Source organism: Coregonus clupeaformis, chromosome 16 (assembly GCF_020615455.1).
Source record: "Coregonus clupeaformis isolate EN_2021a chromosome 16, ASM2061545v1, whole genome shotgun sequence".
NCBI classification, from domain to species: domain Eukaryota; kingdom Metazoa; phylum Chordata; class Actinopteri; order Salmoniformes; family Salmonidae; genus Coregonus; species Coregonus clupeaformis.
In genome coordinates, this window is record NC_059207.1 from 7,596,563 (window position 1) to 7,617,420 (window position 20,858).

At 45.2% G+C, this 20,858-nt stretch overlaps 1 protein-coding gene across 3 annotated transcripts in view; it reads right to left on the reverse strand.

Annotated features, from left to right (window-relative positions):
• LOC121584379 (bone morphogenetic protein receptor type-1B) overlaps window positions 1-20,858 on the reverse strand; it is a 148,507-nt gene that overhangs the window by 10,049 nt on the left and 117,600 nt on the right. For all 3 annotated transcript variants that reach the window (XM_041900216.2, XM_041900217.2, XM_041900215.2), the window contains 3 exons: window positions 4,067-4,226; window positions 1,696-1,798; window positions 925-1,027 (listed from right to left, as the gene is read on the reverse strand). In XM_041900216.2, coding sequence (XP_041756150.1) covers window positions 925-1,027; window positions 1,696-1,798; window positions 4,067-4,226 — 366 coding nt within the window. The remainder of the gene's footprint in view (window positions 1-924; window positions 1,028-1,695; window positions 1,799-4,066; window positions 4,227-20,858) is intronic.

A 20,858-nucleotide genomic window follows, 5' to 3' on the forward strand; every position in this document is an offset into this window, starting at 1 on the left:
GCCCTGTGTGTGAAGTCCAACACACCCTGGACCTGCCCTGTGTGTGAAGTCCAACAGACCCTGGACCTGCCCTGTGTGTGAAGTCCAACACACCCTTTCAGTCTGACACACACACGAAAAAGAACAGAATAAATATATCCAGTTTTGGGTCTGCTACGGAAACCCTAGCTAATGCTCTCTTGGGCCGATTGTGGGCCAATCACTGCAGAGGAGCGGCGCTATGCAGCTGAATTCACCGGCTCCATTTCACCTGCTTCTCTCACTGGCCCCTGACACTCACTGGTAACTCACTGAGCCCTGACACTGGTAACTCACTGAGCCCTGTCACTGGTAACTCACTGAGCCCTGACACTGGTAACTCACTGAGCCCTGACACTGGTAACTCACTGCGCTCTGTCACTGGTAACTCACTGAGCCCTGACACTGGTAACTCACTGCGCTCTGTCACTGGTAACTCACTGGGCCCTGTCACTGGTAACTCACTGCGCTCTGTCACTGTCAAGTCACTGGGCCCTGACACTGTCAATGGTAACTCACTGAGCCCTGACATTGTCAATGGGAACTCACTGAGCCCTGACATTGTCAATGGTAACTCACTGAGCCCTGACATTGTCACTGGTAACTCACTGAGCCCTGACATTGTCACTGGTAACTCACTGTCACTGGCAACGGTCACTTCTCTCACTGGGCCCTGATACTGTCACTGGTAACTCACTGGCCCCTGATACTGTCACCTCACTGTCACTGGTAACTCGCTGTCACTGGTAACTCACTGTCACTAGTAACTCACTGGTAAATCACTGTCACTGGTAACTCACTGTCACTTCTGTCTGTGTTGCTATTTGTCTCGGTCCCAGCTTCTTTCTCAGCTTCTGTCTCAGCTTCTGTCTCAGTATGCGAGTGTTTGTGTATGCAGGATCTTACTCAGTGTTTTGAGTGGGGGCAGGGTGGGGTGCAGGTCTTTGTTGCAGTAGTCCTGGTCAGTACAGCACTCCAGGGATCTTCTCAGTCGGGAGTTGCCTGTGTCCTGGAAGCACAGTTACATCATATGAATACATCAGCTACTGTTGCTGTTCAATTTCCCACGCTGTTCCCACAAGTGTAGCAACTTTCATGCTTTTATGAAAATGTTTTGACCCAAAATGGGCACATATCGCCTGGAGTACACCTCGTACAGACAATACATTGATAAATTGAAGATGTGTTTGCGGTGTGCTGACTACACTACATGATCGAAAGTATGTGGACACCTGCTCGTCGAACATCTCATTCCAAGTTAATGGCCATTAATATGAAATTGGTCCCCCCTTTGCTGCTATAACAGCCTCCACTCTTCTGGGAAGGCTTTCCACTAGATGTTGGAACATTGCTGCCACAAGAGCATTAGTGATGCTGGGCGATTAGGCCTGGCTGGCAGTCGGCGTTCCAATTCGCCCAGGTGGTGGGAGCTGCTGTCAGTGTCCAAAGGTGTGGATTCACTGGTGTATGGTAAAGTTACCCCAAGATGCTGATCTGGGTCAGTTTTGCATTTCCCCCATTAATTGTTAAGGTTAGGAATGATGGAGGGGAATCTGATCCTAGATCTGTACCTAGGGGAAACTACATCACAGAGTGGTTTCACTGTGGTGGAGTGGGGTGCGTTCACTGTGTTGGAGTGGGGTGCGTTCACTGTGGTGGAGTGGTCTTTAGACTTACCCTACACTGGAACTCTGATCCCACCAGACCCAGACATCCTGAGGTGAGGACAGGGACCCCTCCCTCCTCTTCCTCCACCATGGTGAAGCAGTACCCATCCGTCCTAAATCACAACGCATTGCATTACCATCTGTATCATCATATGATCATGATCTACCTGCATTATCACCATTACTCAGACCATTATCCGTCCTAGATCACAACACAACACATTCCCACTAATAGCACTAATAGTTCCATCAATAAGCATTACAATTATCATCAGTCATTTTTAATTATTTACATTTACATTTTTACATTTTAGTCATTTAGCAGACGCTCTTATCCAGAGCGACTTACAGTTAGTGAATACATTTTTTTATTTTTTTATTTTTTTTATACTGGCCCCCCGTGAGAATCGAACCCACAACCCTGGCGTTGCAAACGCCATGCTCTATCAACTGAGCTACATCCCTGCCGGCCATTCACTCCCCTACCCTGGACGACGCTGGGCCAATTGTGCGCCGCCCATGAGTCTCCCGGTCGCGGCCGGCGGCGACAGAGCCTGGATTCGAACCAGGATCTCTAGTGGCACAGTTAGCACTGCGATGCAGTGCCTTAGACCACTGCGCCACTCAGGAGTATTTCCAGCACAATGACTTCATGTACTTATTAATAATGTATATTATCAACAGCTTCATCTAAATAATTAGTGATCGGTGCTAATTAGTCAACTGTGTGTGTACCATTCACAACTGGTGTGTGTGTGTATATGTTTTACTATACTTGTGATTATCAGAAGTCCTGACAAGAATAGTGAACCAACAAACATTTTGCCGGTCCTCACTTGTAAAAAGGCTTAGGGGTTTAGGTTTAGGGAAAAAATTATTTTGAATGGGAATCAATTGTTGGTCCCCAAAAAGTATTCACAAATATAGTGCGAGTGAGTGAGTGAGTGAGTGAGTGAGTGAATATGTGTGTGTTTGTGTGGTTTTACTAACAGGTTACGTTAAAATACTTCCAGGGTTGTTATTCAAGTTCAATATTATCCCAGAGGATTTCTGTTTCATGACGTTAATGATTAATTCATTTTATATTCAAAGTTGGCAAGAGACAGAGTAATTAGCCACTGATGTTATTGTGTGTGACAGTGTGTGCGTTAAACTAATTAGCACATCAGGCAATACTATGGAACGTCAAGGATTATTTGAGTGTTGAGTTGCTAAGGGGAAAACACATCGGAGCGAATGTGTCAGCGAACAAGCGCCACACACCCTGCCAAGTTTTCACTCCAAACAAACAACTGCATTATGCAGAAAAATACACATGAAACCGTTAATCATACTGTAAGCCTCCTGCACTAAGATGAAGTACTGAAAAGCTTTAGCAATCTTCCATGGTTATCAATATAGCCTAAGGAGAGTATGAAAGTAAGTTAATTTCAATGGCCCATATTCACAAAGCGTTTCAAAGTAGGAGTGCTGGTCTAGGATCAGTTTAGATCATCATGAATAAGATTATATGGACAGGGAGGATCTGATCTGAGATCAGCACTGTGAATATGGATTGGCCAGAGTGTTGGATCTACATGTGCTAAGGTGATGAGGTGAGAGACAGCATAAAACATGCATCAAATATATGTGTAGGATATAGTGTGTGTGTGTGTGTGTGTGTGTGTGTGTGTGTGTGTGTGTAGGTGTGTGTGTGTGTGTAGGTGTGTGTGTGTAGGTGTGTGTGTAGGTGTGTGTGTGTGTGTGTGTGTGTGTAGGTGTGTAGGTGTGTGTGTAGGTGTGTGTGTGTAGGTGTGTGTGTGTATAGGTGTGTGTGTGTAGGTGTGTGTGTGTGTATAGGTGTGTGTGTGTGTAGGTGTGTGTGTGTTTGTGTGTGTGTAGGTGTGTGTGTGTGTGTGTGTAGGTGTGTAGGTGTGTGTGTAGGTGTGTGTGTGTGTAGGTGTGTGTGTGTATAGGTGTGTGTGTGTAGGTGTGTGTGTGTGTGTGTATAGGTGTGTGTGTGTAGGTGTGTGTGTGTAGGTGTGTGTGTGTGTGTGTGTGTGTGTGTGTGTGTGTGTGTGTGGTGTAGGTGTGTGTGTGTGAGTTTTTGGTTTTACTATCCTTAAGTCCTCACAAGGATAGTAAAACAAGGAATAATCGGACAAGTGGGGACATTTCACCGGTCCCCACAAAGAAAAAGGCTATTTTAGGCTTAGGGATTAGGTTTAGGATTAGGAGTTAGGGATAGGGAAAATAGGATTTTGAATGGGAATCAATTGTTTGGTCCTCAAAAGGATAGTAAAACAAAGGTGTGTGTGTGTGTGTGTGTGTGTGTGTGTGTGTGTGTGTGTGTGTGAGTGCGTGTGTGCGCACATCTGTGTGTGTGTGTGTTGGGCCCACACCTGCAGGTGTTGTTGGTGGAGTCCTCAGGACAGTGGTGATAGCAGTAACACCAGAGCTGTCGCTGGGGCAGGGCTGGGGCTGTGCTCCCACTGGCGTCTTTCTCACTGTCCACCGCCGCCTTCCCCGAAGTCCTCAGCAGCATACTGTCCAGAACGTTAGCTATAAAGGACAGGACACAGAGAGACAGAGGGTTAGACTCAGGATTCACAAGCAACAATCTCACCTTCATTAGTTTAGTCACAAAAAACAAGACATTCTTACTTTTTCATTTAACAGGTCAATATCGAAGTGAGAGAATAACGTACTTTTGCGTAAAGACTTTGATTCTGAAGAATACACGGCACATTGGGATGGGTGGTGGGATGGGCCGATTCAACATTTGTTTTTGTTTCTCATTGATTATACCATTGTTGTACAAGTGAGTCAATAATAAACAGGTGTTCACAAAAAAGATCACATGGCAAAGTCTTGGAAATCATATTTCAATTGTTACATCCAAGTAGCCATTGTTCTGCTACAGTCTCCCACGTCTTCTACACACATCCCGTTTCAAAAGAGCACCTGTTTGTCACATGAGGAGAAGAAAGTCCAAAGACGGAAATGTCTTTGGATGAATCCCAAACAGCACCCTATCCCCTACACATCGCACAAGAGCCCTATGGGCCCTGTTCAAAAGTAGTGCACAATATAGGGAATAGGTTGCCATTAGGAACGCAGCCTTTCATTCATACGTTAGGGCTTTTTATTCATTCCGCCGCACTCATTCAGACCAGATGCTTCACAGCTGCGTCGTGGAGATGGTCCAAAAAAAAAGCAAGTGTCCTTCCTCGCTCCAATAAACACTAGCAGTCATACGATACCCTCTCCAAAGACTGACTTCACACCTATCACATCGTCCAATCTGTCAACAGCGGAAGAGCTTTCCAGACAGAATGGAAGACAGCGGAAACAGGTAGCCAAAAGAAGTGGGACATTATCCTTATTTTGTATAGAAAAAAGCTTTACAGAAAGCCTAGTCCCTTAACATGTATTCAACATATACACTGAGTGTACAAAATATTAGGAACACCTTCCTAATATTGAGTTGCACCCCCATTTGCCCGCAGAACCGCCTCGTCTGGGCATGGACTCTATAAAGGTGTTGAAAGCGTTCCACAGGGATGCTGGCCCATGTTGACTCAAATAAAAATAATAAATAAATTGGTCATTTAGCAGACGCTCTTATCCAGAGCGACTTACAGGAGCAATTTAGGGTTAAGTGCCTTGCTCAAGGGCACATCGACAGATTTTTCACCTGGTCGGCTCGGGGATTAGAACCAGCGACCTTTCGGTTACTGGCACAACGCTCTTACCCACTAAGCTACCTGCCGCCCTGTAGCTACCTGCCTCCCTGCACCCACTAAGCTACCTGCCGACTCCAATGCTTCCCACAGTTGTGCCGTCAAGTTGGCTGGATGTCCTTTGGGTGGTGGACCATTCTTGATACACACAGGAAACTGTTAAGCGTGAAAAACCCAGCTGCGTTGCACCTGCTACCATACCCCGTTCAAAGGCATTTCAATCTTTTGTCTTGTCCATTCACCCTCTGAATGGCACACATACACAATCCATGTCTCAATTGTCTTAAGGCTTAAAAATCCTTCTTTAACCTGTCTCCGCCCATTCAAAAAATCAAAATCAAATCAAATGTAATTTGTCACATGCGCCGAATACAACAGGTGTAGACCTTACAGTGAAATGCTTACTTACAAGCCCTTCATCTACACTGATTGAAGTGGATTTAACAAGTAACATCAATAAGGGATCATAGCTTTCACCTGGTCAGTCTATGTCATGGAAAGAACAGGTGTTCCTGACGCGAGCCTACCGGACGAGCTAAATGCCTTTTACGCTCGCTTTGAGGCAAGCAACACTGAAGCATGCATGAGAGCACCAGCTGTTCCAGATGACTGTGTGATCACGCTCTCCATAGCCGAGCAAGACCTTAAACAGGTCAACATTTACAATGCTGCAGGGCCAGACGGATTACCAGGATGTGTACTCAGAGCATGCGCAGACCAACTGGCAAGTGTCTTCACTGACATTTTCAACCTCTCCCTGACCGAGTCTGTAATACCTACATGTTTCAAGCAGACCACCATAGTCCCTGTGCCCAACAAAGGGAAGGTAACCTGCCTAAATGACTACCGCCCCGTAGCACTCACGTCGGTAGCCATGAAGTGCTTTGAAAGGCTGGTCATCAACACATCATCCCAGAAACCCTAGACCCACTCCAATTCGCATACCACCCCAACAGATCCACAGATGACGCAATCTCAAATCGCACTCCACACTGCCCTTTCCCACCTGGACAAAATGAACACCTATGTGAGAATGCTGTTCATTGACTACATCTCAGCGTTCAACACCATAGTGCCCACAAAGCTCATCACTAAGCTAAGGACCCTGGAACTAAACCCTCCCTTTGCAACTGGATCCTGGACTTCCTGACGGGCCGCCCCCAGGTAGTAAGGGTAAGCAACAACACATCTGCCACGCTGATCCTCAACACGGGGGCCCCTCAGGGGTGCGTGCTTAGTCCCCTCCTGTACTCCCTGTTCATCCACAACTGTGTGGCCAAGCACGACTCCAACACCATCATTAAGTTTGCTGACGACACAACGGTGGTAGGCCTGATCACCGACAATGATGGGACAGCCTATAGGGAGGAGGTCAGAGACCTGGCAGTGTGGTGCGAGGACAACAACATTTTCCTCAACGTGAGCAAGACAAAGGAACTGAGGACCTCCATTCACATCGAACACGCCCCCATTCTCATCGACGGGGCTATAGTGGAGCGGGTCGAGAGCTTCAAGTACCTTGGTGTCCGCATCACCAACAAACTATCATGGTCCAAACACACCAAGACAGTCGTGAAGAGGGCACGACAAAGCCTATTCCCCCTCAGGAGACTGAAAAGTTTTGGCATGGGTCCTCAGATCCGCAAAAAGTTCTACAGCTGCACCATCGAGAGCATCCTGACCGGTTGCATCACCGCCTGGTATGGCAACTGCTTGGCATCCGATCATAAGGCGCTATAGAGGGTAGTGTGTACGGCCCAGTACATCACTGGGGCCAAGCTTCCTGCCATCCAGGACGTACATACTAGGCAATGTCAGAGGAAGGCCCAAGTCATAGACTGTTCTCTCTGGTACCGCAAGGCAAGCGGTGCCGGAGCACCAAGTCTAGGTTCAAAAGGCTCCTTAACAGCTTCTACCCCCAAGCCATAAGACTGCTGAACAATTAATCAAATGGCCACCTGGAAATTTGCATTGACTCAGTGCATAAAGACACGTGTGCCTTGTGGGGACATTCACTACCTTTGCCAGTTTCCCGGATACAGATTTTAAAAAGTCAAATTATACAGGACATGTTAGATCATTTCAAGACTGATCTAACGGTAGTCCTGGACTAAAAAGGGCTTTCAGAATCTAAAATACTTTTTAGTCCAGGATTAGACTTAATCTGTGTCTGGGAAACCAACTATTGGTGTAGTAAAGCTAGAACATTTACAGGATACTGAAGAAGAGGAGGGGCTTAAAGGACAGGATGTACAGTACCAGTCAAAAGTTTGGACACATCTACTCATTCAAGGGTTTTTCTTTAGTTTGACTATTTTCTACATTGTAGAATAATACTGAAGACATCAAAACTATGAAATAACACATATGGAATCATGTAGTAACCAGAAAAGTGTTAAACAAATCAAAATATATTTTATATTTGAAATTCTTCAAATAGCCACCCTTTGCCTTGATGACAGCTTTGCACACTCTTGGCATTCTCTCAACCAGCTTCACCTGGAATGCTTTTCCAACAGTCTTGAAGGAGTTCCCACATATGCTGAGCACTTGTTGGCTGCTTTTCCTTCACTCTGCCGTCCGACTCATCCCAAACCATCTCAATTGGGTTGAGGTCGGGGGATTGTGGAGGCCAGGTAATCTGATGCAGCACTCCATTACTCTCCTCTTGGTAAAATAGCCCTTACACAGCCTGGAGGTGTGTTGGGTCATTGTCCTGTTGAAAAACAAATGATAGTCCCACTAAGTCTCTCTATATTTTCGGGGCGATGATTGGCACTCTTTTCTCTTTCGTCTTTGCCACCGCTCCTCTCATCCTTAAGGGTTTCACCAGCTTTGGCACCTCGTGATAATCCATTTTACTCCCCAAAACAAATAACATGTTTTGTTAAAGGGCTAGTTCTCCCAAATTACATACTGGTTTCCTTACCCTGTAAGCAGTCTATTGACAAGGTAAGACAGCAATTCATGCTTTATAAATATGCAATTTTGTAATTTGGGTCAACTATCCCTTTAATGTTACTCAGTCAAGGCTGTAACAGGAGTAAGAACATGTACAATGAACTCTTTCAATTATTCAATCCATAGTTTTCTCTATTCACCTAAAACAAGGGAAATCTAAAATTGTATGTCTTCATGCACAAGGAAGAATGAAGAATGAAGGTGAACTTCAGTTGAGGATAGATACAGTTGAAGTCGGAAGTTTACATACACCTTAGCCAAATACATTTAAACTCAGTTTTTCACAATTCCTGACATGTAATCCTAGTTAAAATTCCCTGTTTTAGGTCAGTTAGGACCACCACTTTATTTTAAGAATGTGAAATGTCAGAATAATAGTAGAGAGAATGATTTATTTCAGCTTTTATTTATTTCATCACATTCCCAGTGGGTCAGAAATGTACATACACTCAATTAGTATTTGGTAGCATTGCCTTTAAATTGTTTAACTTGGGTCAAACGTTTTGGGTAGCCTTCCACAAGCTTCCCACAATAAGTTGGGTGAATTTTGGCCTATTCCTCCTGACAGAGCTGGTGTAACTGAGTCAGGTTTGTAGGCCTCCTTGCTCGCACACGCTTTTTCAGTTCTTTTGATTTTCCCATGATGTCAAGCAAAGAGGCACTGAGTTTGAAGGTAGGCCTTGAAATATATCCACAGGTACACCTCCAACTGACTCAAATGATGTCAATTAGCCTATCAGAAGCTTCTAAAGCCATGACATCATTTTCTGGAATTTTCCAAGCTGTTTAAAGGCACAGTCAACTTAGTGTATGTAAACTTCTGACCCACTGGAATTGTGATACAGTGAATTATAAGTGAAATAATCTGTCTGTAAACAATTGTTGGAAAAATTACTTGTGCCATGCACAAAGTAGATGTCCTAACCGACTTGCCAAAACTATAGTTTGTTAACAAGACATTTGTGGAGTGGTTGAAAAACAAGTTTTAATGACTTCAACCTAAGTGTATGTAAACTTCCGACTTCAACTGTATATATATATTTTACCTTCATTTAACTAGGCAAGTCAGTTAAGAACAAATTCTTATTTACAATGACGGCCTACCCCGGCCTCCCCTAACCCGGACGACGCTGGGCCAATTGGGCGCCGCCCTATGGGACTCCCGATCACGGCCGGTTGTAATACATCCCGGGATTGAACCAGGGTCTGTAGTGACGCCTCTAGCACTGAGTTGCAGTGCCTTAGACCGCTGCGCCACTCGGGAGGAATTAAGAAAGATAATAAGATATCTCTTTCCTGGCAACTATGTGTCACACTACTCCTTTCAGCCTGGTAGACACATGCATCACTGACGTTGTACTTCAGATCAATGAGGCCAATTCAATTCAATTATATTCTAATTAGGGGAAAGGTCAGCCATTGGTTTTGACGTCAAACAGCAGGGGAAGAGTTTATGTGGCGTGTTATTGGTTTAAAGGGGCAATCTGCAGTTGCTACATACATTTTTGGGCTTATAAATTAATGATATGTACCCATTGATTCTTGGAGAATATACTGCTGATTGCTCCTTTAACCTGCCATTTAACACACAGGCATACACGTCTGTTTAAAAGAAAGCACCGGAGGTGTGCCTTATACAGGCACTCCCTCACATAAACACTGGTCTAAGTCACAGAGATGGGATGACAGAAGCTGGAAAGTGTTGATAAAACACGCTTTACTTTCACATGAATCCTGAGGCTCCAGCTCCTTCCAATTCAAACTTAAACGTCAGCCAGTTCAACTTCACCGTCGTCCACTGAGAAGAATGGCTCTAGAGGTAGGGAGGCTGACTAAACCTGTCCTCTAATCAAACCTAGTCCCGTGTCAAATATCCCTGAGCCACACATATTAGGAGGCCAGAGAGAAAGAGAGAGAGAGAGAGAGAGAGAGAGAGAGAGAGAGAGAGAGAGAGAGAGAGAGAGAGAGAGAGAGAGAGAGAGAGAGAGATACTATAGTGCCTTAAGGGCCCTGGTCAAAAGGAGTGCACTATACAGGGAATAGGGTGCCATTTGGGACGCAACCTCTGATTTGGGTGCAGAGAGAGGTGAAGAGAGAGGTGCAGAGAGAGGTGAAGAGAGAGGTGAAGAGAGAGGTGCAGAGAGAGGTGAAGAGAGAGGTGAAGAGAGAGGTGCAGAGAGAGGTGAAGAGAGAGGTGAAGTGGCTGAATAAATGGGATTTGACAGAGCTGCAGGGAGCTCGTGCCAGCTCAGAACAGAGAGGAGAGAGAGAGAGCTGTGCACTGGCCTCTTCCCCCCTTTCCTCCTCCTCCTCCTCTCTCGCTCCCCCTTCTCCTCATGCCCTGTGAGCACTGTGCACAGTTATGTGAGGTGCCGCTGAGCTGTTGACAAAACAGCCCTCGCGCACCAGAATAATCCAACACCTGGGAGCTGTCAACTGTTAAGAGACTCCCGGTGTGTGTGAGTGCTTTCCCCCAGGGCCCACTGGGTAATAGATAGATATTGATAGAATAGAGTGTCATTTGGAACAAAGGCAGTTAGTTCATCAGCTGGGCTCTGCACCTTACCTAGCTGGTCGTGTGGAACGACACCAGACACAATTTACATTTCAAACGAATGAACGGCGGAAAAGTCGTGTCCGAGCCAAGAAGGAATCAAGTGTACTACGACTCCAATGGAAACGGCTTTTTGTTTTTCGTCAGTTATGTGACCAGCGACTGTATAAACTTAGCCACTGGAAGAAGAAAAAAATCCTTGCGGTTGGTTGAGAGGGGCGAGAGAGACTGGACAATGTAACGGCCATTTTTAGTAGCCTAGTCTCTGGGGTGGGAATGTCTCTGTGTGTGTGTGTGGTCAGATTACCATGTGGTAACATAATAAAGCGGGAATATTTGACATGTTAAAGCTGTAACCGACATACATAAAATAAATAAATAATCACCGTAGGAGTTTGAGTTTGTATCACTCTTCATGATATAGAAGAGTGTGGGGGGAATGTCATCAACCTCGTGTGTACAACCGACGGGTCTTTTTAGTCTCTACAGAGATTTAGATTTTAGTCATTTGGCAGACGCTCTTATCCAGAGCGACTTACAGTTAGTGAGTGCATACATTTTTATACTGGCCCCCCCCGTGGGAAACGAACCCACAACCCTGGCGTTGCAAGCGCCATGCTCTACCAACTGAGCTACAGGGGACCCGTCCATGCATCTTCTTCCCAGCATGTTTCTCTTCCACTTCACCCTTCTCCATTTCTCTGGGTCTAAAACCATCCCCGCGCTGGATCATTTACATAAGCACGATTGATGGTGATGGTGGGCCTTGTAAATGACACATGATGCAGGGTGTGATCCTTAGCTTTGTGCTCATTGACGGAGAACGTATAGGCAGGATACGGGGCGCTTTCAGCACCCAATTACCAAGCACCTAAAAGCCTGCTCTTTTCAGCAGGCGCCACATTGTACAAACTACCAAAAGGAAAAAAACGAAAGAAAAGGGGGAGTTGAGCGTCCTGAGTGTCCTAACCCTAAATCACAGCACAGGGTACAGAGACAGGCATCATTAGTTAGCCCAGTCATGTCAAACAGGCCAAACAGAAAAGCTTTTCTTCACCAACTCCACATAAACACAGAGTCTCCCCCCTTTCCACTTAGACGACGTGTAGAGCGGTGCCTCATTCCAGAGAATCACTCCTTACTCTTTTCTTCTCTCTCCCCCCTCTCATTTAAACTGTAGTATGTCTTGTGTGTGTTTGACAACGTTCTCAGGGCAAAGAGAAGAGCGGGAACTGGTGTGAAAGCTTTTTCTCTCTCTCTCTCTCTCGTCTCTCTCTCTCTCTCTCTCTCTCTCTCTCTCTCTCTCTCTCTCTCTCTCTCTTCCCGCTCTTATCTTCATCCTGAAGCGTTGAGATGGGTTACAGCCTAGGCAGACAAGAATGTCGCTTTAAACAGACCACCTCTGAAAGTGTACTGAAAGCATAGTACTGATTCATGAGAACACACAGTTGCAGTTACTGAACGAGAACCAACTGCCAACTGAAATGCTCACATAGACAGATAGTGTGCTCACACGGCTGAGTATTGAGGGTGGCCGTCTCTGTCATCAGTATTGGGCGTTGTCTAGGTCATCATCAGTTGAGTCTGACAGTGTCCCAGCTATATGGAAAGGTGGTGCCCTGAGGGCTAAAGGAAGTTACACATCATTACTCTTCTCTCCCTCCACACGCCCTCCTCATCCAGCAGCAGAACCCTCTTCCCCCTATTTCCTCTCTCTCTCTCTCTCTCTCTCTCTCTCTCCCCCCTCATGGAGTCATTGGGCTTTGTTTGTCCAGGCCGGTGGCGGCAGGTGAGGGATCCCTGCACCCACACAGCTGAGGAGGTGGAGAGGAGCAAATGTTCGGGGAGAGATGAAAGAGACCGCCACTAACCTCTGACCTTCCAAACAAACCCCTCCCATCAATCATCCGCATCACCCATCTTACCAGACCCCCCCCCCAGCACTGGTTGGGACAGGAACAGGTGACCATCAGACATAGAGAGAGAGAGGGGAGAGGGAGAGAGGGAGGAAGAAAGAGAGAGAGAGAAAGAGAGAGAGAGAGAGAGAGAGAGAGGGATGAGAAGGAGAGAAAGATAAAGAGAAAAAAGGGGGCGAGGGAGGAGGAGAGGGGGAGAAAAGGAGAGAGAGAGAGAGATAAGAAACCACTTCGAAGAGTGAAGCTTCCTCTGAGACTAAAGGAATTGGGAAAGAAAGAGTTGTTCTAGGAGGCAGCATTCAATGATACTGAAAGCTTTAGCAACACGTTTGTTAATATTGTAGGCATTCCTCAATGGATCCCCCAGAAGCATGAGCACTAGGTAACTACTATACAACTGACAACCTTTTGACCAACAAACATCCGAGGGAGCGATTGTGTAGCTTTGATTGACAGCAACTAAAGGGCTCCAGAACTTTCCAGAGCTCATTCCAGAGCAGACGAGCCCCTCAATGTTATTCCTTTGAGCCATGAGAAACACAAATCATAGAATAGTGTGAAAGACATCCAGCTGGTCTCTTCATTATACTCTTCCTGCCATCTGGGCTGCTCTTCACAACACACACACACACACACACACACACACACACACACACAGCAAACCAACACAAATCACACAGGAGAGTGAATCTAGGCAAGACACCCACCTACACAACCTTTTATGGGCAAAGAGGACACAGCCTGAAGAGTACAGCCTTCTAAAAGGTTGCCTGAACCAAACATCTTTGTGGCATACGAAAGTCATAGGCGTTTCAAGTGAAAGTGTTGTCGTTGAGTTTTGCCCAAGTGATACAACGGATGTTTAAAGAATTATTTGAAAGGCTACAGCCACTCGTAACTGGCAGAGAGATCAGTGAGGTGAGGAATCTATCTGCTGCTGTCTGTCACTGCTGAGAAAAGCCACTTGGGTTGGAAACAGAGCTAGCCACGGCCCAGATCTGTTTGTGCGGTCACCCCGATGACTATAAGAGTTGGAAAGATCTGGAAACAGGCTAAACAGAAGCACCTAACCAGAGGGAAATACAAGACTCATATTATGTAAATTCTCAGATACTTTAGTGATGTGAAATAATACAGAAAGGAATCAGGGTATTCCAAAGCAGATCAGAGCAGGACTGCTGATCTAGGTTGGGATTCAAGTCAGTAGGGAGATCAAACCTGGACCTTTTTCTGACCACAAACTGAAGGTATACTACAACTCCTCTACAAACTCCTAAACTCTGAGTCGCTTCACAAACACGGCAGCACACAACAAATACATCCACTTCAAATCAAATACAAATACTGGTTTCCACTAGCCACCCCCTGAGCTAGAGTCACTCCAGCCAAATTATCCCAGCTCTGGTGAATGGCACCATAGATATGTAGGAATGTCAGGGTCCTCCCGAGGCAATCCAATGAGGACAATACTGGCATGCAGGATGACCTAAACAGAGAATAGCCAACGTAACCAGGAATAGAGCAACTTTAAAACCACCCAAGGGAGAACATACTATTCATATCCACTGAGCTTAGTGAAGGTGGCAAAATACTATGTGACACAACCGCATAGCTATCAACAGACACACAGGCATGAATACACACAAGGACGCATGCGCACACACACACACACACACACACACACACACACACACACACACACACACACACAGCCTCTATAGCCAAGCACTAACAGTAAGGCTTTACTCAATGCTAAGATACCATCAGACCAAATTGTCATGTCTACTATGGAGAAGACATTTACTGTAGTAGCCGAAGGAGTACTTTCACATACTGGGTGTCCCAAATGGCTCCATGTTCCCTATCTAGTTGACCAGGGCCCATAGGGCTGTACCCTCCCTGAAAAGAAGCTCATTTCCCACAGATTTTTTTTATTTTTATGAATGAAAATAGAGTACAGGTCTCTCAGTCAAACAAACAAACCCTCCATGACACACACACACACACACACACACACACACACACACACACACACACACACCTCTGATGGAACAAACTAAAAAGGAAACTAAAACACATTCTAAGGATAATAAACAATCTTTAACCTCATTTTTGCGTTGAAAATGAAGCGACGCAAGAATCGTTCCCATCATCTCTCCACCACTCTCTCAAATAAACAGTCGGGACAGCTGTTCTTTCTCCTGACAACCCATTCCTGAAGGTTTTAAACATGTTCATTTTCTTCCCCGAGCTGTTTCGAGGTCCCACTTCAAGCACCAATTCACTGCTTTGGAAACATCAAATAAATACTCCAGCTTCAAATAAACCTCGGAAAAACTCTGTCAAGTTCAGATAGGGAAAAAGACAAGAAGGGAGGAGTTGTGTCTCCTTAGTCATATGCCATTTATCAGACGCTTTTATCCAAAGCTTTTATCGTGGTTTGGATCATTATGAGAAGACAACAATAAGACATAAGGATGTCATACATACTTGACAAATGAATGAATGACAAATCAGTGTATAATAAGCTCAGGGTTGAAGCTTCTCTTACTTACAGATCTAAGATCAGCATCCCCTCCCCAAATACCAACCTTAACTATTATAGAGTCCCACAGTGGAGGTGACATAATACCCATAAAACCTAGCGGTCAAACAGGGAAATGGTTCCAATCGTTTTTCACCATTCATTTTTCCCATAGGGGATTTTAGAAACACTTAAAATAAGGGCTGTGTTTCGTGTAGGTTTACCCTGGCGTGACGTTTTAATAACCATGTAAATCTCTCTCGGACAAGGTGACTTTTATCAATATATTCGGCTCTATTTACTCACAGATATGAAAATGCTAATTAGCATCAAAGTAGACATCATGCAAGACTACAAATCCCTGCAAGCTCCTGCACGTCATCTCTAGCTGGCACCTTTGCTAAGAGGTACATTTAATGAAATGTAGCCAATTTATTAATTACTACATTAATCTAGCATTAGATAGTTAATCCATAGATTCTTACCTTTGCCTCGATTCGGCAGTCTCGTCCAGATCATCATGGCATTTGTAGTTCTTTATGATAGCCACAATAGCAGCCATTTTAGCATTTAATTTGTTGGGGGTAAATACAGGCGAATATATTGATAAAAGTCACCTTGTCCGAGAGAGATTTACACAGTTACCAAAATATCACACCAGGGTAAGCCTACACGAAACACAGCCTTTATTTTAAGGGTTTCTAAAATCCCCTATGGGAAAAATGAATGGTGGAAAAACGATTGGAACCATTTCCCTGTTTTATGGGTGTTATGACTCATATTGTGGTACTCTATAGGGGGAAATGTAAAACTGGCCCAGGAACAGCATCTAGGGGCAACTTCACCCTACTCCGTATCATAAGGCATTATACCTGTCGGCTTGAAGTGAAGTGTTATCTAAAAGTTTAACTCTCAGAGCTAGACCAGGGGGAAAAAAAGAAAAAAATATTTACATTACATAAAATAAACATGAATATTACTAACATATTAAACTAATTTTGGTCAAGGGATCAGTGAAATAAGTTTAGAGGGTGTAATACAATACAATATAATGTAATATTATTAATCTACATTAATGTTTTTAACCCTGGGCAACATGGGCCTGGGAGGCACAGGGATATTGGTATCCACAGTACTCCACCGATTATACATTTTTCAACTCGATACTTCTTGTATTCCCCCCAATTTTTTTTTTTTTTACAGAAATGCACTGTAATTTAAGCATTCAAACGGCAACATTTTCTCTCTGTCTCATGGCAAAACGTGTAGAATTGCAGGATATTAGCTTGAAAACAAAACATTTTTTAAAGGTCCTTTAAAATGTTCCTTCCCAGGGCTCGAGACATGGTTCATCTGGACATGCACTACCAAAGTCATAGTGGAACTCCTTGTATGCTATTTATCATCTCACTGGAGTTGTGTTCTGATTATGAGGGGGTCCCCTGATGAATCTGCTGTCACAAAAAGGGGTTTGAGAACCCCTGATCTAGACAGACAGTGCTAAGGTCGAGGGCAACTCAACAACAGTACTAGTGGATATCCCATAGAGTAGGAGTGCTAATCTAGGATCAGATACCCCTGTCCATGTAATGTTATTCATTGTGATCTAAAAGGGAAAACTGATCTTAAAAATCAGCACTCCTACTCTTGATACATACGGCCTCGCCCCCTGGTCAGTTTAAATACCCTCTTGTTGGAAGAGTTTATTAACCGAGAGCCTGCTTGTGCTGGAGTACACAACATCAGAGAACCATGTCCAGATTGACTTAGTCTACGTCTAATCTATCACCACTAACACCGCCCATTAATATGCTGTAGAGGAGAGGACAAGACATGTAACAGACAATGGCTCAAGTGAAGGAACATACCAGTGAATCAGGGCCTGTATTCACACATCGTCTAGGATCAGTTTAGCCTTTTAGATGATAAGGAGGAACATTATATGGAAAAGGGGGACCTGATCCTAGATCAGCACTCCTATTCTGTGACACTTGATACATATATGGCCCCAGGAGATGTATAAAGATAGAGGCTGGAAGTAGCAGCATTTGTTCACAAAATTGATCTGGTCTGAAATATCAGTACCAGTCATTAGCTTTCCCTCTGTTTGTTGTGATGGTTTTAATCCCCTCTAGCCTCATTCTTTATGGAAGTGGTTTGAAAGCATTAGCCTTTTTCTCAAACTGCCCTTTTCAAACCATAACAAAACAATCCACACAAAACCGGGAGCTTATCTTTCAGGACACCTCTTGCCCGCAGGGCAGTAGGAATCATAGCTTGCTTGCTTTGTCAGCTGTGCAGGTACTGCCTATAATGATGCTTATCTGAGTAATATCTCAATTGGACTGCTCTTCAAAGAGAGAGTCTGTGTCCCAAATGTCACACTATTCCCTATCTAGTCCAGTACGTTTGACCACTACTTTTGACTAGGGCCCATAGGGCTCTGGGCAAAAGTAGTGCACTATATAGGGAATATGGTGACATTTGGGACACATCCAGAGGCTCTGAAAGGCCTGGGTAGCTAAGGACGGCAGGGGGAGGGGGGAGGTGTGTGTTTTGGGTGGGTGGTAATATTACTGCTAGCAAGTGTTTATTTCCCAGACACTCCGAGGACAGTGGAGCCGTAGTCATCAACACACGCTTAAACAGCCATTTTCCATCCATTTACGGCCTGCGCTGTTTCCCTTCCCATTCACGCAGTGTGAACTGTGTGTGTGTGTGTTGGGGGGGTGTATTTGTGTGAACAGTGTGTGTGTGAACAGTGTGTGTTCACACACACAGACGGCAGCGGGGGCCGGTGAGTTAGTGTTTACAGTCCCTCTCCGACCCACTGTCTCCCGCTGTGATTACTTTCCCATTTCCAAACTCACATATCATGGCCAACGGCTCCAGTCTGCCTCTGCTCTATCTCACTGAACAAACACTGCGTCTTTTAGCTGCTCCGACGCACCTACTTAAGGTCCAGTCCTCGTGGTCACTCCCCAAGCTACTACCGGCTACCGGTACCAACTGCAGGGGACTGTAATTCACTCAAACGTTTGACATGCCTATTTACTCAGTTAGTGGTATGCTTATTGGTTGTCTTGTGTATGACTTTATGATGACGCACTGCGCATGACTTATAGGCAGATCATATCTAGGAACATCTAGTCCTTATAGGCAGATCATATAATATGACCTGTTTTTGATATTGTATGACATCACATTTTATGTATGTGTTCTGCGAATGTACCAAACTGTAAAAAACCTGAGCCGAAACCTAAACGGAGCCTTGTTGGCTTTGAAGAGAATATGATGCTGTCCTGATGTGCTGTACCTTCTCCAGCAGGTTAAAGAGACACAACCCTCTTTAATGTAATTACAACCCCATTTACTAGAGAAGGTTTAAAGGTTCCTTGGGGTGAGCTAAAGTCAGGACACACAACTCATTATGTGGCTAAAGGAGTAGTGGTGTTTAGGGGGAAACAAGGTTGAAAGGGTGGGACTGTATGAACTAAACAGAGGTACTTCCTGGAACAGCGAGCGGAGAGAAGACACCAGATATCTGACTAAGGTTTCACCGCCACCGGGAATCAGCAGTAGAGTTTTTGGCTTCCCAAATGGCACACTATTCCCTACATACTCCATAGGGCCCTGGTCAAAAGTACTAAGCTGTATAGGGAATAGGTTGCCATTGGGGACGCACACTTTGAATGTCCCCTTGGCCGGTAAGGCGATACAACAGCAACATGACACAGCGTTACCCTGTCAACACTTTCTGTCCAGTCCAGTCAAGGTGCCCCCCCCCCCCCAACTTGCCCTAAAAAACAACAGCCTTATAAACTACTATACTGCGCCTCATAAGTGTTCCGGAAATCCCTCCTCCTCGCCACCCTCTGTCCCCCTCTCTACACCATGTTAAGGCAGGCTCACAGCGGAGCTTCGCCGCCGCTGCCACCACCACCCCGTTTTCACACTGTGTGAGCAGGGCAGAGGAGGAAGGCTGAGCTAAAGCACTGTCCTCACAGCAGAGCGGTGGCAGGCAGCTAGGGTCTGCACCTGCACCCTGTCCATCAGTCAGCCCTGTCCCTTCAGATCTCCTCACAGACTCAGCTCCTCCAGTACACACGGTCAGTGACCTCATCCCAAAGCATAGAAAGACAGGCACGCACGCATAAACACGCAGACAGGCAGGCAGGTAAGTAAGCACTAAACACACACTGTCCTCACTGGTTCGGTTTCCTAATACGAGGAGGAACAGTGATAGTGGTAATCTAAGCTACAGGGAATGGCTGTGGATTATCAACTGGCCTATGGTGCAGGTTTAGACTGAGATATTATGGTGCAGGTTTAGACTGAGATATTATGGTGCAGGTTTAGACTGAGATAGTATGGTGCAGGTTTAGACTGAGATAGTATGGTGCAGGTTTAGACTGAGATATTATGGTGCAGGTTTAGACTGAGATAGTATGGTGCAATGCCTATTGTAACTATTCTATTATTATTATTATTATTATTATTATTATAATTTTTACCACCTTTTTCTCCCCAATTTCGTGATATCCAATTGCGATCCAATTACGATCTTGTCTCATCGCTGCAACTCCCCAACGGGCTCGGGAGAGGCAAAGGTGGAGTCGGGCATGCTCCGAAACATGACCCGCCAAACCACGCTCCTTAACACCCGCCCGCTCAACCTGGAAGCCAGCCGCACCAATGTGTTGGAGGAAATACCGTTCAACTGACGAGCCGGCCCGCCACAAGGAGTCGCTAGAGCACGATGCAGTGCCTTAGACCGCTGCGCCACTCGGGAGGCCATTTGCTTTATTTTCTGTCTGGGCAGGTGTACATTTCCATTTAATTCATGAGATCTTTTTTTTGGGGGGGGGGGATATTTTTAAAATAAATAAAAATCATCCAAAATCATTATCAATACAAACACTGAACCTACTGTGTACTGACCTTGACTGGAGAACCTAAACACCTGAAGAGAAACGGTTACATTCAGAAAAAATACTAGAGGGAGCGAGAGAAGGAGAGAGAGAGCGAGAGAGAGAGAGAGAGAGAGAGAAATAGAAAAAGAGGGAGGAAGAGCGTGAGAGAGATACGGAGAGAGAGAGAAATACAATGAGAGCTGGTGAGCTCCCATGTGAGCAACGTTTTTTTGGACGGGGAAGAGAGAGCCCTGTCCAAGCCAAATAGGAAGTGTCAGGTCCGGACAGCTCCGGCTCTGGGAGGAGTAACTGAGCCATGTCGAGGAGAAAAGGAATAATACGGAAAGCAGAGGGGGAGGGGCGTCACTCTCAATGTTGAGTCTATCCATCCACTACCACCATCGCTCACCACCGCATGCTTTGATAAAAAAAATCACATTCTGAATGAGAGTCCCGAAAAGGCCTTGCGTACTCATATTGATGTGAGCGTCCAACACTACTTCCCAGAGTCCTTGTTTTTGTTTTGTTTTGCATTGCATGAATTGGCTAGTAAAACCATGTCCAAAACGCATTCCCTATATCA